The 17,053-nt window shown below is 39.0% G+C and overlaps 1 protein-coding gene across 1 annotated transcript in view; it reads left to right on the top strand.

Moving 5' to 3' along the window:
- Window positions 1-17,053, top strand: part of LOC306872292 (adhesion G protein-coupled receptor E3-like) — a gene marked incomplete at both ends in the record, with an annotated part of 42,144 nt that overhangs the window by 22,580 nt on the left and 2,511 nt on the right. The window contains 9 exons of the mRNA XM_079420799.1: window positions 8,436-8,619; window positions 10,664-10,783; window positions 14,502-14,683; window positions 14,780-14,941; window positions 15,016-15,222; window positions 15,300-15,532; window positions 15,621-15,687; window positions 15,771-15,862; window positions 15,957-16,119. Coding sequence (XP_079276925.1) covers window positions 8,436-8,619; window positions 10,664-10,783; window positions 14,502-14,683; window positions 14,780-14,941; window positions 15,016-15,222; window positions 15,300-15,532; window positions 15,621-15,687; window positions 15,771-15,862; window positions 15,957-16,119 — 1,410 coding nt within the window. The remainder of the gene's footprint in view (window positions 1-8,435; window positions 8,620-10,663; window positions 10,784-14,501; window positions 14,684-14,779; window positions 14,942-15,015; window positions 15,223-15,299; window positions 15,533-15,620; window positions 15,688-15,770; window positions 15,863-15,956; window positions 16,120-17,053) is intronic.

The raw sequence follows: 17,053 nt of genomic DNA, 5'->3' as shown, positions 1-17,053 counted from the left end.
ATATATACTTTTATTCAACAAGGATGTGTTAAATTGATTTTAAAAAGTGATAGTGATTTTAAAGGCTGATAAAAAAAATAAATAAAAAAAAGTGATCGTAAAACAACCAAGAGTTTCAATTTTATGATATTTGAAAGCACATATTAGTTATTGTGTTGGGGCCCCATAACTGAAATTAGCATAGTGCCACCAAATCACTGTCCGCCCCTGTGTGTGTGTGTGTGTGTGTGTGTGTGTGCATGTTTATGTGGTTTATGAGGACACAAATTTGTATAATGACATGGGTATGACAGAGGTATTACAATATGAAGGTGGTTTATGAGGACACTGCCTATGTCCCCGTAATTGAAAAGGCTTAAAAAACATACTAAATGGTGTTTTTTTGAAAATCTAAAAATGCACAAAGTCTCCTGTGAGGGCTAAGTTTAGGTGTAGGGTTGGTGTAGGGCAATAGCACACACAGTTTGTTCAGTATAAAAACCATTACGCCTATGGAGAGTCCCCATAAACCACAAAAACCAACGTGTGTGCGTGCGTGTATGTGTGTGTGTGTGTGTGCATGCATGCATGTGAGGAGGATAAGCTGCATATTAGGATAAGGTTATGGAAATTATTCATGTTTTGCCTTGAAACAACACTCATCGTAATTTTTTTTTATATGATAATTGATATAATGGTTTGGTTATATTTGTGATCCACAATGGTACAATGTTGCCTGAGAGCAACAGTTGGATATGAATTGTTAGCTTACGTTTTGTTAAATATAAGCTGTGTAATACATTAAAAATTATATAAATCTGGTTGTTCAAGTGTTGGGTTGAAAAAAATATTTTCAATAAATATATTTCTGCTTTTTCTGCATGAAAATTATTCTATTTGTCCGTTGTGGAAAAACGTTGCCTTGAGGCAACCAACTTTTTATAAATAAATACATTTTAAAATAATGAAAATGTTTATTGATATTGTTATAGTGTCCAATTTTCTGCAAGAAAAGCATCACAAATACATTGATATCATATTGTGTACCAAATAAAGCGGTTAAACACAAACCCTTGAGCTCTTTTCTTCCACAAACAAAAGCAAGATAGAATAGGCTAATGGCACCACCTTGTGTCTCTAAATTGTTGGTGTATATAACTCTTATAGCCTAATCTAAATACATAACTGCAGCTGGATTCTCCATGTGCTTGCCATGCCTCAGTGCCAAAGCTAATTTGTTTCTTTGACTTTCCTCTCTAAACTGCTATGGAAAGTCGTCCTCTGATTATTTTATTTATTTATTTATATATCATTATTTTTATTATAGACAGAGATCAAGTACGCCAGACTGCCAAAACTGACAATGGCTTCCTCTTTTCATAAAGGTGAGTATTTAAAAAGTGGTTCTTGATGGCCCAAAAACGTGAACTGCAGCAGATTATAAATATAGTTGTCACAATCTAAGTTCAATCCAATACATTTTCTTTTTTTTTTATTGATTTTTCCCTTCATATTTCATGACAGGTTTTATAAGAGCACCAGATATCATCTTTGTTACGCTGTGTAAGTCTGAGCAGTGTTTTTTGCTTGTTGTTGTTTTTGTTGTGAATGTAACACAAAAGTAGGCCCACAAAGTCTTTGTTTAATTAATATAATGACTAATTTTATTAGGTGTTTCTGGTCTGAATATTTTACTGTTTAAATCCTCCCCAAAATTAACACAGAAGATGCTAAATACAAGTTCATGTTTAGTTCGGACCTGCACAGATTTAATGATACTAAAATGTAATTGATGATAATTAGGGGAGTTTGAACTCAAAATGAATTCATCTTAATATGTGACACACTTCTTTCATTCAGATGCCTGAGCTGTGGCATTAGTTTGCTGAACAGCCAAGAGTTTAACATTTAATCCAACATTTTCAGATTTAAACATTTGTTAAGTTTCTTAAGAATTCTTTCCCATTTATTTTCCAGATGTCTTGACCTTTATAACTGCCACCCAAGAGACAACACCTGCTGGTAATGTATTGTGTTGTGGTGCTTTTGATCTTAACAGTTTTGAACAATACATTTATTACACTGTTTAATCTTTGTTAATGTTAGTTCATAAAAATGCAGCCGTTCATTGTTTGTTGGTGTTAGTTCACAGTAATAACATTAAAGGGGACCTATTATGTCCCTTTTTACAAGATGTAAAATAAGTCTCTGATGTCCCCAGAGTGTGTATGTGAAGTTTTAGCTCAAAATACCACACAGATAAATGTTTACAGCTTGTTAAAATTGCCACCTTTACGGTATGAGCCAAAACGCACTGTTTTTGAGTGAGTTGCTTTAAATGCAAATGAGCTGTTGCTCCGGGAGAAGAGGGCGGAGCTTCAAGAGTGCTAGCCTTAGCAAATAAATATTCCACTATTAATACAAACCAGTTATCTTTACACAAAACTACTCGGTTTCAAAGTCAGTCATCTGATCATACTGTGCATAATAAATTCGCGTTTATGAATTACACATGGGGAGCACAGCGGGATAAAAATAACAAAATTACACAAATTTTATAAGTCCCCCTGCTGAAAAAAACCATAGAACCCTGCCCAAAACACAACAGAAAATGTAATGGATTGAATGGTTATAATGGGAATTGTATTGGTTTTAATGGAAACTATAATGGTGTCTACTGGTATGTGATGGATTCTATTGATGGGATGTTAAGTCCTATTGGAAAAATACCCAAAACACTGTACAAAAAGGAGTTTTGTAATGGTTTTACTGGAAAAAGCGAATGGTTTATAATGGTGTTTTAATGGAAACCATTGGAATTTCTGTGATGGTTTCTATTGGGCTTGTATTGTTTGTTTGTTTTAGCAGGAAATCCTATTGGAAAAATGCCCAAAACACATTACAAAAAGGAATTTTGTAATGATTTTACTGGAAAAAAGCTAATGGTTTATAATGGAAACCATTATAATTTCTGTGGTTTCTGTTGGGCTTCTTTTTTTTTTTAGCAGGGTTCTGATTATGAGCTCGAAAACTTTAAGCGATCGACTCACATTGCTTTCATACGCAACTTTTAACTACCACATTCATACAGAGTGCCAAGAAGCTCTTTCAGAAAGGCAATTTGGAAAACAAACGCATGATACTTACTTTGTCTGGAGCTGACGTTCGTGCATGAAGCGTTGGTATTGATTCCTAAACATTTAGGGAACGTTACCGTTTTTTTTCCCGGGATATTTCTTTCGAAAATGAAATTTAACCACAGTGTCCTCGGCTCAGATGAGGGGAGATTATGGCTACTCCTATGTTCATTAGTGCATACCAAAACACAACACTTGTAAAGCCTCTTCGGCTCTGACAGTGTGTATATCTCCAGTAATGGTGGACCGCAGCTTCTCACTCAGGGCTGTGTTTATGCTAATAGGACGGAGAGCGTTACAAATGGGCGGGAGTTTTTCCACTCGGTGACTTGCACAGAGGGAGAATCTGAAATCTTTATTGGTTTTATAAAAGTTGGTGTGATTTTTGCATAATAGGTCCCCTTTAACTAATCTGATCAAGCACAACTTGTGATTTTAACAATGCATTAGTAAATGCGTAAATAATATTACCTAAAATTAATAAATGCTGTAGAATTATTGTTCATTCTTAGTTCATGTCAACTAATGTAGTTTACCAACGTTAACTAAAGAACCTTATTGTAAAATGTTACCAATATTTTCATATCAGCTATTCTGTCTGACCCCTGCTACAACTACACTGTGCTGGACGAACCATGGAGAGCCATCAGTAATACATATTCTTCAGTCAGAAAGTGTGACCAGAATGTCACCTGGAGAGACTGGTATCGTCTCTTCATTAACAACATGAGCGCTCAGATCCCAGACACGTGTGTTGAAAGGTATAGCTGTGGCACTAATATCCCACTGTGGATACCTGATGGACACCCAAGAGTTGAGGATGGAGTCGTCACTCGAGATGTCTGCGGTCATGCTGTCAATTACTGCTGTTATTACGGGTCTTACCCCATTAAAGTCAAAGCCTGTCCAGGCAATTATTATGTCTATGAGCTGGTTAGTCCAGCTCTCTGTCCTGCAGCCTTCTGTGCAGGTAATTATATTCACATGAGCTCTTTCTACACATTCACGCTATTTGTGTCTCTGTTCATTAATCACTATTCATCCAAACTTTCAGGTGTTAAGAGCTCTACCACCATCACACCAACAACTGGTAATGTAACACACTCTCTACTGACTTGTTTTCTAGCCTGATGACTGTGATGATAAATGTGTGTGTGAGTGAGTTTGTGTCAGGAGGTGATGTTAGACAGGAAATTAAGGAACTAGTTACTTTGCAAACTATCTTCTTCAACTGTACACAAAGACCACATGAAATTATAATTAACAAAATTAACAATAACAACAATGCATTTTATTTATAAGCGCCTTACAAGGCACTCATGGACACCTTACGAGCAAAATGTATCCTAAAACGTTTTAGCATGGCGTATCTAGAAGTTGTATATTCGTTATGAATAGAGTCTTTGCCAGGTCTGGAAATCAGACTGTTACAAGTAAGCTGCCTCATATATTCAGGTAGATTTTGAATGACAGATTGATGAAGTTGTTTTAATTTATGTTAACGCTTGCTTTGTCCAATTTTAAGTCTAAAGTCACCTGAAAGGGATAGTTCACACAAAAATGAAAATTGTCATCATTTACATCATTTACGCCCCATCAAGTTGTTCAAAACCTCAAACGTGGTTTGCTGAGGCCTGCTGGTTGAGAAGTACTGTTTTAGTGTCATGTAGATTTTTAGCCACAGTGGAGAATTTGTCAGAATTTTAATTAAAAATATTATAACATTTTTTAATACAGTGAGAAAAATGATTTTGTGGTGAAGTAAATACTACGTAAAAACAAATGTAATTTCTACATTAAATAATTTAGTTCAGGTAATAATTAAAAAATTAAAGTAAATTCTATATTATTACTCAATTTAAGCTTGTAGAATTAAAGCTTGAGAATTGTTTATGTTTGCAAGGATTCTTGAAGTTATGATCCCGTTTTTCCCATCATTCACTAAGGCATGAATACGTTGTATTTACACTGTTTTATGGTTGCTTTTGTTGTTAGGTTTAGTGACTTACTGTTTGGTGACATCTGGAGTTGATTTTCTACTCGGAAATGACCCATTCATACTCAAACACTATTCACCAGTGTTGGGGTAACACTTTACAAGTAACGCGAGTTACGTAATAATATGACTTTTTTCAAGTAACTAGTAAAGTAACGCATTACTTTTTAATTTACAAGAAAAATATCTGAGTTACTTTTTCAAAAAAGTACCGCCAGTTACTTTTTTCCCATTTATTGACTGACAGTGCGCTGTGTGAACATGTTAATGTAGTCCTAGACTAAATGTGAATGTGCATTAATTCATCCCACTCGCAAAAAAAAACTGATTTAGTATTCATAACATGAATTAAAAGTGAAATGCAAACTCAGAATTTGATGCAAACCTGCAATATTTAAATGTTAAAAAACACAAATGTATCTAATCCCATTTTATTAACCAAAGTCTTTGATGCTGACCTTTGATGATGCAGTTCAACCATACTAATAAGCAAAAATTACTTTAGATGAACTAACAATTGTGCTTCATTGTTTTTTTTATTGCTGAAGAGTGTTGAACCTTCTTCTCCTGCGTTCTACTTTACAGACGGGAATTTACTTTTCCTTCAGCCTGAGGTTTATTCATTACACTTTTTGGTATGAAAGGGCTTTTACATTTGCTATGATTAGAACTTCTTGTATTAAAAAACAATCAATCCCTGCTCATATTTAAAAAATAACGCAAAAGTAACGTAACGCATTACTTTCTATAAAAAGTTGCTAAGTAATGTAATTAGTTACTTTTTTTAGGGAGTAACGCAATATTGTAATGCATTACTTTTAAAAGTCACTTTCCCCAACACTGATATTCACTGAGTGTTACTGTCATTGTGTATGGTGTCCCAGGTATTGAGGTTTCTGTGTTCACTTGGGTAATAATTATATTGAGTGGACATATTATTTTGAAAGGATAACAAGCTGTCTGCTTGCTTACATGTTTGTAAGTGAACCACATGCTTGTTGTTTTTTAACCCAGTGCTACATTAAGTAAATTTTATAAACCGCGACTGAGTGAAATGTAGCAGTGCAGTAGCTGAAGATCTAAAATAAGTTCAAATGTTTTTTTTTGGTTCAACTCAATTATCTTTTTAATATGAATGAGTTTAAATGTTAAGTTAACACAACTTGAAATTATTTAGTACATTATATCTTGTTGCATGTTTTAAGTAAAGAATGTTGAGTGAACTCAAATATTTAAGTTCATATGACAAAGATTATCTTGTTTATTTTAATGAAAATTGTTCCAAGTTGGGTTTACTTAAAATATACATGCACCATTTTTGCATCACACTTTTTAAGTAAATCTAACACATCAGTTTTACCAGTGCAGTTCATCCTTCTGTTGACCCCTGCCACAACTACTCTGTACTGGATGATCCATGGAGAGCCAACAGCAGTCAGCCATCAAACCCCTCCTACAAGTTTGACCAGTCTGTCACCTGGAGCGGCTGGTATCGTCTCTTCCTTAACGGTCTGAGCGCTCACATCCCAGACACGTGTGTTGCTCAGTACAGCTGTGGCACTCGTTTCCCACTGTGGATTCGTGGTGGACACCCAACAGTACAGGATGGAGTCGTCACTCGAGATGTCTGTGGTCCCTTTGATAATTACTGCTGCTTCTTTGGGTCTTTTCCCATTAAAGTCAAAGCCTGTCCAGAAAATTATTATGTCTACGAGCTGGTTAGACCAACTATCTGTGATGCAGCATATTGTGCAGGTAATAATATTTACATTAGCTCTTTTTTTCAGAATAGGCATTTATCAGTTTTACTGTGAGAACTCAGATATCTTCATATTGCTTCGATTTATATTTATCAAGCTATAGTTTGTGTTGTCTGGCTCAAACATGAATTTCTAGAACTGGCTTTTTAATTTTGCCATTGTCGATAATTTTGAAATATTTGGTGCTCAAGCAGTAGATTCACTAGAACCTTATTGTGTTAATGATTTTCTTAATTTTCTTCATAGAACTGTAAAACAAATTTAGATAAATGTGTGACTAGGTTTCACGTAAATGCTGATTAGGCAAATTCACATACTTTACTGGTAAATATATTTACATTTGCCCTTTGTACATGTCAGTATTATTTGTGTTTGTCTTCATTGATGTAGAATGTAAAATTGTTTATTTGCTACTAATCTACTTTACTTACTTACTTTTAGTCATTTAGCAGACGCTTTTATCCAAAGCGACTTACAAATAAGAAAAAGTAACTAAAACTAAAACTTAACACTCTGTTAATCTATTAATATATGTTTAAAAAAGTAAATTCCTACTGAAATGTAGCTGTTTTCTGAGAATGATTATTTTTGATGGGTTATTGCTCAGATTGTGGTTTATTTCATTACGGTCTTCACACTGATTTCTGTCTTTGCAGGTATAAATATAACACTGCCAGAAGAATGCACCGTGAGTTGAGTTTCTATTGGGATTTTAGAGTTGGACTCGCAGCTTCTGACAATTATAGTCCAAAGAGCAGTCCAATAAGACGTGCATTGTTGATATCTTAAATATGAATATAACTTTCTAATAATTCTTGATGATTTTGTGCACAAACTGGCAATTTAGGACTATTGTAATGGTCTCCTCACCGGCCGTCCCAAGAAGATCATTAGACAGCTGCAGCTCATTCAGAAGGTGCTGCTGCCAGGATTCTGATTAAAACCAGAACATCTGAGCATATCACACCAGTCCTCAGGTCCTTACACTGGCTTCCAGTTACATTTAGGATTGATTTTAAAGTATTAAATCATTCACTGGCCAAGGACCTCAATACACTGCAGATATGCTCACTGAATATAAACCTAACAGACCACTCAGATCATTAGGATCGAGTCAGTTAGAAATACCAAGAGTTCACTCAAAACAAAGGGAGTCCGCTTTTAGCTGTTATACCACCCGCAGTTGGACCCAGCTTCCAGAAGTGATCAGATGTGCTAAAACATTAGCCACATTTAAATCAAGACTCTTGAATAACCACGGTGTATGAAATGTGATATATAAAGAAAATTGCCTTGCCTTGCCTTGTCTATTAATATAAAAATCCACCTTCACAATTGTGATTTCAGATTCAGCTTACTCTAGAATGTCTTCAAAATCTTGTTGAGCAGATCGAAAATATTATAGCTCAAGAGCTTCCTGTGACTGTAAGTCTTCAAGAGAAAAATAATCAAATCAAATCTAGATAAAAGATGGTTGACATAGCAGTGCAGTCTTATTGGCTTTCTTGACATTTACATGTGCATTAACTCTGTTGAACTGTATTTATCTGATCAATGAATTAGACTGTGACGAACATTTTGAATCTGGTCTTCAACACTTTGGAGAAGATTGTAGAGTCATCATCATTATCAACTGAACTAGCCTCCTATGGAAACCGTTTGTTAGAAGCCAATGAGAAACTCATTTCTACATTAGTGAAGCCGACAGACACAAGTGATTATGTCAGTTTCACTCTTGCTGCTGTAGGTAAGTGGAGACACTTATTAATGTGAAACTGAGATTATACATGATATCAGAGACTTTATATAGTCCAGAGAGCAGCGGTGAGACACAGGTAGCAGAAAGCAACAAAATATAAATAAATAACCAACATTCACAAGACATTTAGCAAACACTCAAACGATTAAAAGCAAAAGTCTTTTTGCAATTTTTGGTAATAATCAGTGATAATGTGTCTTTGTACAGTAACAGTGACATCTTTGTTTCCTATTGTTCAATAAACAATTTTGCTGCTTGATATCCAGAAAATTTAAGTCCTGACATAAAACCAGTTGAGAACTGACGCTATTCATGTTATTTATTTGTGTTTGTACATTTATGCAGATTAAATAAACTTTAAAGGGGTCATGACAAAGATTTTTTTTTTTATTATTTTTATGTTTATAATGTTAATAAAGCTTTTTTTACACACACACACACACACACAAAGGAAAAAATATTATTTTCAACCCTCGTGCTGAACCTCTCTATAAAACGGGCAGATCCTTTAATGCTTGTCAGTACTCGACCACTGTTATGATTGGCTAACGTCATTGCATCAACTCCCCCTTGCCAAAATGGTCATTTCCAGACAAAGCATTATGAAATCATTTACTTATGGTTTGTGTTGCAGCTGCAATCAGATCTAGTAATGCTTCATCTTTTAACAAATGTTTCTTTGTGAACTCTCCATGACACTGTGGCTGCATCCGAAAACTGAAACATGCTGCCTTTGGAGGCAGGAAGGCATCACGGCATGACCGAAGCCAAAGTTAGCGTCACTTCCTGTCTCCTGAGATACCTTCATCTGATCGATTTTTGAAGGCAGCATAGTTATATCCTTCGCTGCCTTTGATATCCCACAATCCTGTGCGTTCCATTCTTTGATGCAAAAAAACAAAGATGGCGTCTGAAAGTTGCGTTTGGTGGTTTGGTGGTGTAAATGTATATTTCTGATGGCCTTTTTTGCACTTTTGATGTTATTTCTAGCGAGAAATTAGTATTATACTAATTAAATATTTGTTTAGTTATCACCAAAACTCATTCTATTTTGTTGTAGATCACTAAACCGTTACGCTGCCTCAGACGCATGTCCAAAATCAGTTTTGTGAGGTGCCTTCATGCAAAAAAGTCAGCTGTTTTCGGCCTTTCAGCCTGTGCCTCGTTTGCAAAACAAAATCCTCAGATCAATCCTCTGACATGATCCGGGATGCCATTAAAAATATACTATCCTCTTGTTTCTTACTCTGGGATCCTTCTGATATCTGTACGAAGACGTGAATGAGCTGTTTAAACCAAACGCGTCAAAGTGAACGTCCACTTGTCCTATTGACAGACTCGAGGGCATGGACGGTGTCAGAAACGGATTGTAGTTTCTATTTGCTTTTGACGCGGTGCGACACTCGCTTTCAGCTAGATCAAGTGTCAGCCGTTAAGAGACAGTGTTGCCAACTGCTTTCAATTGAAAGTAGCTAAAACTGGTAGCTAAATGTCACTAAATAACATCATAATGGCATATTCACTGATCTATATAAAGATGAATATAGATCAGTGGGCAAGATGAGAACCTAGACCATGTTTATCCAAGACGTTGCTATATTTGTCCCTAAACTTTTGATAAAAGTCTCAAAAGGAGTGGGGAAGTCGCTAAATCTGGCTACAAAATTGCTAAATTGGCAACACTCTTGAGAGACTGAACGACATTGGGCGGGGCCTAGGGGGAGAAGATGACTATTTGTCACTCTGGAGGCAGTGTTTATGCAAATATTTCTGCCCAGGTGATGTCACCTTGCTCCTTGGATCCAAAACGAGCCATTTCCGGAGCTTGATTAAATAAATGTTGTATTTATAATGAGGAGGATGTTTTAAGCTATGAAACTAGCAGGATGTTTTAATAGTACAGAGACCTCTTATATGCCAAAAGATCAAGGCAAATTTGATTTATCATGTCATGACCCTTTTAATAAAAAATAAGAAAGAAAAACCCCTTAATGTAGTAAAATAGCACATAACTGATTATTTTTAAAAACAGAGGCAGAAGTCTTCATGGTTGGACCAAATGTCACCCTAGAGAAAATCCCTCGACTTAACACGACAAATTCTTCTGTGGACATCGATCTCATTGGGATCGCCAAAAACAACAACGAAACAAGTACGTGAAATATTTTTGTGTGAATAAACAAACAAATAAAGAAAGAAAGAAAATAAACAGAAATTTCAGACGTTGCGTCCTCCAGGTCACATTTGAAGTCATCAGGGCAGTGTCATTTAAGAAAAGTGTCCATTAATTTGCAAAGTACAAAAGAAATTGCAGTATTTTACACCTCACAAGGAATAAAAAAAATCAAATCACTTTTATTGTCACATCACCACAGCACGTGTGCCTTCGTGAGTGAAATTCTTGAGAGCGTGCTCCAGACACTGCAAAAACAATTTACATATAGACATTACCATACATACGTACAGACTTATACAGATGACAATGTGTAATATACACATACATATACTCAGTACACACAGTGTACTATTAGACAGACATACAGTTACCGATACACATTATACACAGTATGTAGTACACATTCTACGTTATATACACACAGTAATATGCGAAGATGCAGCAGATTATATATAAACCGGATGTGCAAATGTCATGGATGTGCATTGGATGGTATCCGGTGCTGGCAAAAAGATTGTTGTATTTGTGCAGTAGTGTACTGGTAGTCCAGTTTGAACTGTATGGGATTAAAGTGCAGTGCGTATACTGTAAAGTGGGATTATGCTGTAGGTATATTAGTTTTGACTGTTCATTAGCCTGATAGCCTGAGGAAAAAAGCTATCCCTCAGTCGGCTAGTGCGGGATCGGATGCTGCGGAGACGTCTTCCTGAGGGCAGCAGAGAGAGCAGTCTGTGGGACGGGTGGCTGGAGTCACTGATGATCCTCCGGGCTTTCTTTATACACCGCCTGGTGTAGATGTCCTGGAGGGAGGGAAGCTCACCTCCAACAATGTGACGGGCAGTTCGCACGACCCTTTGCAGAGCTTTGCGGTTGCCAGCAGTGCTGTTTCCAAACCAGGCGGTGATGCAGCCTGTCAGGATGCTCTCCACAGTGCAGGTGTAGAATGATCTGAGGATGCTGGGGTTCATTCCAAACTTCCTCAGCCGTCTCAGGAAGAAGAGGCGTTGGTGTGTCTTCTTCAGCACTGCATCTGTGTGAGCGGACCATGTGAGATCCTCAGTGATGTGAACACCGAGGAATTTGAAGCTGTTTACTCGCTCCACAGGTGTCATGTCGATGGTGATGGGTGTGTGTTCTCTGCTCTGTCTCCTGAAGTCCACCACCAGCTCCTTGGTCTTGTCGATGTTGAGTGAGAGGTGGTTCTCTTGACACCATTTAGTCAGGGTTCTCACCTCCTCTCTGTAGGCCGTCTCATCGTTGTCAGTGATCAGGCCTATCACCGTTGTGTCGTCAGCAAATTTGACGATGACGTTGGAGCTGTGTGTTGCTGTACAGTCGTGTGTGTACAGGGAGTACAGGAGTGGGCTGAGGACGCAGCCCTGAGGAGCACCAGTGTTGAGGGTCAGCGGGGATGAAGTGTTGTTGCCCATTCTGACCACCTGACATCTGCCTGTCAGGAAGTCCAGGATCCAGCTGCACAGAGATCCGTTTAGTCCCAGAGTCTGGAGCTTCTCAACCAGTGTGGCAGGCACTATGGTATTGAATGCTGAGCTGTAGTCCACAAACAGCATTCTCACATAGGTGTTCTTATTTTCCAGGTGGGAGAGAGCAGTGTGCAGGGTGAAGGCAATAGCATCGTCTGTGGAACGGTTTCTGCGATATGCAAATTGTAGGGGATCCAGTGAGTCAGGCAGCACAGAGCAGATGTAGTCTTTGATGAGTTTCTCAAAGCACTTGCTGAAGATGGGTGTCAGAGCAATGGGCCTCCAGTCATTCAAGCATGTGATTTTATTTTTCTTTGGTATGGGCACAATGGTGGATTTTTTGAAGCATGCGGGAACCACAGACAGAGAGAGGGAAAGGTTAAAAATGTCTGTGAAAACCCCGGCCAGTTGGAATGCGCATGCTCGGAGCACACGGCCTGGGATGCCATCGGGACCCACAGCCTTGCGGATGTTCACCCGTCGGAAGGATCGGGTTACATCTGCGACAGAAAAGGAAAGTGCGCTCGCCTCTTCTGCTACAGCCGCGGGAGCGCGCTCTGTGTGGGCGGTGTTGTGAGCCTCGAAACGAGCATAAAAGTTATTAAGTTCGTCCGGTACAGAGGCGGCAATGTTCACAGTAGCTGGTTTATTCCCTCTGAAATCTGTGATGTTGTTGATACCCTGCCACATGCTTCTTGCGTTGTTGGTTTTGAATTGTTCTTCAACTTTGTTTTTATATTGTCGTTTGGCAGCTTTGATTGATTTCCTGAGATCGTAACTGGCTTGTTTGCGATCGTCAGAGTTTCCGGATTTAAAGGCAGATGTCCGCGCTGACAAGGCTGCTCGAACATCGCTGTTAATCCACGGTTTTTGGTTGGGGTAGATGCGGATTGTTTTTGTCGGTACTACATCCTCTACACACTTCCTGATGAAACACGTTACAGTATCTGAGTACGCCTCTATGTCGTCATCAGACGCTGCCCGGAACATGTCCCAGTCCACGTGATCAAAACAGTCCTGTAGTATAGCGTCTGATTGGTCCGACCAGCATTGAATTGTCCTGAGGGCGGGTGCTTCTCGTTTCAGTTTCTGCCTATAAGCAGGCAGGAGCAGAACGGAAGTGTGGTCCGATTTGCCGAAAGGTGGGCGGGGGAGCGATTTGTAGGCGTCCCGGAATGGAGAGTAGCAGTGGTCCAGTACACGATCACCACGCGTGTTGATGGTGATGTGTTGAAAGTATTTTGGAGCTATTGTTCTGAAGTTGGCTTTGTTGAAGTCCCCCGTAACAATAAACGCTGCATCTGGGTACGCGGTTTCCTGCTCGCTTATATTCCCATACAGTTCCTTAAGTGCCTGGTCTGTGTTGGCTTGAGGGGGAATGTAAACAGCTGTGATTATGATCGCTGTAAATTCCCTCGGTAGCCAGAATGGTCGACACAGAAGCATATGAAATTCCAGATCAGGGGAGCAGGAGGATTTAATAGAGTGTAGGTTCCTTTCATCACACCACGAGTTGTTGATAAAGAAACAGACGCCCCCGCCTCTGCTTTTCCCTGTGAGCTCTTTCGTTCTGTCCGAGCGGTGCACGGAGAACCCCGTGAGCTCGATGGCTGAGTCTGGAACCACTGCCGACATCCAGGTTTCTGTGAGGCAAATAATGCAGCAGTCCCTTGTTTCCCGTTGGTATGAGATGCGTGCCCGCAGTTCACAGAGTTTGTTGTCCAGTGACTGAACGTTAGCCAGCAAAATAGTTGGGAGAGGAGGTCGGAGGGGACGGCGTCTGAGTCTGACAAGGACGCCGGCTCTCTTCCCCCTTTTCCGGCGGCGTTTCTTCGGTCGCGATCGTGCAGCCCAGACAAAGGGCTCTGATGCGGTGTCTGTAAACAAGGCGCCGGCGTTCAGGAACTCAAAGTCCGGTTTGCGTTGCGCGACGAAGGAACCAATGTTTAAAAGCGTGTATCTATCGTAGACAGTTATACTGACAACATCTAACACGTGAAACAACAAAATAACAAATAAAACATAAAAAACATAAGAAAAACTGCAGAGTTTTCTTGGAGCTCGCAACACGGCTGCCATGCTCGGCGCCATCTTGGTTCAGATCAGAATAACAGTCAATATTAGTACAGTTACTTTTTCTTGATATCATCCTTCGAAATGAGACACAGCTATAATAGTATTTTATGTAAGCTTCTGTTTCTTTCTCACAGGATCAGCTGCTGTGGCTTTCATGAGCTACAACACGATGGAGAATCTACTGAAGCCAGACTTCTTCAACACATCAAACAACACGATTAAAACCATGATGTCCACTGTGATCTCAGCTACTCTTCCCAAAACCACCAACACTAAACTCACCAAACCAGTCAACTTCACCTTCAAACACATCAGAGTAAGAGGCTGAGATGTGCTTTTGTCCAACCTGAGCACTGATGAACATCTGAAAACATCTAATATTCAGTGTTTTAATATTTTCTTCATTTTTCAGGAGTTTGTTCCCAGTGGTTCTCTGTCCTGTGTGTACTGGAATATCAGCGAGTGGATTGTAGATGGTTGTTCTGTTTTAAAGACCAACAGCAGCTACACTGTGTGTTCCTGTGTTCATCTGTCAACATTCGCTCTCATCATGCAAACCAGCCACCCAACAGAGGTACAGAACATTTCTAGTGAACACTGAAGAACAGCACAGATTTGACACTCATGTACTCTGACATGTTTTCTCAGAGCGACTCACTGATGGAGCTGGTGAATTTGGTGTGTGTGATCGTGGGGCTGGTGTTCTTCAGTTTGGCCCTGTTGACCTTTGCCCTTTGTCAGTGGAGTCCTGGAGTGAATAATGTAGCTCGAATCAACATCTGCATCAGTCTTCTGCTGGCTCACCTTCTGTTCCTGCTCACACAGCGGTTCCTGAGCCTCATACGGCCTCAGCAGGTGAGAATGATGAAGGAGCCCTACAGCTCAGCACAGCCTCACTGAGAATCATCATAACTGTCTCTCATGGTCTCCAGGTGTTGTGTGCCGTGATCTCAGGCCTTCTGCACTTCCTCTTTCTCTCCGGCTTTGTGTGGATGTTCATTGAAGCTGTGCTGCTCTTCATCTGTGTGAAGAACCTATCACAGATCAGCTCCATTAAGAGGGAGGTGCTTAGCAGTGGATTCCTGTGTGTGATTGGATATCTGGTTGCTCTGGTTGTGGTGTGTGTGTCTGTCGGTCTGGTTCCTGAAGGATACGGCAGCGAACAGTGAGTTTAGTGGGTTTTTTTTTTCCCCTTTTTACTCTCAAACCGTGTCATTCCTTCATAAACTCCAACTGTATCTTCTTCCAAGCAGCTGCTGGATTAAGATGGATAAAGGCTTCATCTGGAGTTTTCTGGCACCTGTTTGCATCATTCTAGCAGTAAGCATGTTTCATTTTCATGATTTTGATTTGTATTAAAAGGAAAACATGGTGATTAATTATTGATGTTTTCTACTTTGCAGTTAAACATGATTCTCTTTATCTGCATCATCATCAGTCTGAACTCATCTCTCACAAAACTGAACGCTGAAGTTTCACAGTTGAAAAAAAACAAGTAATCAATATTATAATGTAATCGCTGTAAGGAAAACCACATGTAGTATTATTACAGTCAATAAAGATACATTATCTCTGCTCCTTTCTCCCAGGATTATGGTGTTTAAAACACTGGCTCAGTTTGTGGTTCTTGGTTGCTCCTGGATTCTGGGTTTCTTCACTAATGGCAGTAAGGAGCTGGAGATCCTCTTCCTGATCTTGAACTCCCAGCAGGGCACCTTCATCTTCCTCATCTACTGTGTCCTCAATCATGAGGTCAGACATCACATACTCCTCAAAACAATCAGCTTTACCTACTCTATATTCAGTCCATCTTGTCTTTCTCATCTCCTGAAATTAGCCACTTAGGTGAATATTACAAACAGATGCAAAATCTATTTCAATATATTATTTTCCAGGGGAATATATAATACTTTTTGGCAAAAAAAAAAATTGTTACATTTTCAAGAATTGTTTTAGTCAGTAAATAACTCACAAGAGCAGTGAACAATTAGACATTTTCAAAATTAAAACATTCTCATAAATTAAAGGTGCACTAAGTGATTTTTGCCAAACATTGTTGATATTTGAAAGCACCAAACAAACACGCCCATACCCCGACAGGACCTCGCCCCTATCTTTATATCTCCGCCCCACACGTGCGTACACAACCATGGCATAACAACAATCACATCAAAAACAAATATGTTTTGTTCCTCCGATATTTTCCTATTTTCTATCTTCCAATTCTCTCTATCTAAATTCGATCTGCTAATATCCGTCTTCTTCTACTACTTCTTGGTTTTTTAAGGCCGCTGGCAACCAATGTAAATAAGTGCAGAGGAATCTACCCATTTCCCCGTTGTTCCACTTAACTTGCCATTCTTTATTCACTTTACTCCAGATTAAAACCATAATCTCTGATTTACTTAATGGAACTTGAATCTATTGTTTCTTTCTGTAAAGCTTTGCTAATTTATCCACTTCGTCATTTTCTTCATTTGGAGCCAGTGTAGAGAGGCGAAAACCGGGGTAATGTGCTCACGTTTTCTGGTGCCAGTCAATAATCTGGCTGCCACATTCTGCACCAATTGCAATCGGTTCAGAGATGATTTAAGCAGACCCAAATAAAGTGAGTTACAGTAATCCAACCTTGAAGTTATAAACGCATGAATTACAGTTTGAAGGTCCTTCATGGAAAGCATTTTCT

This window comes from Barbus barbus (genome assembly GCF_936440315.1).
Source record: "Barbus barbus genome assembly, chromosome: 7".
In the NCBI taxonomy this organism is placed as follows: Eukaryota; Metazoa; Chordata; class Actinopteri; order Cypriniformes; family Cyprinidae; genus Barbus; species Barbus barbus.
Note: the sequence above shows the minus strand (reverse complement) of the source record. Positions and strands in the feature narration are given on the sequence as shown.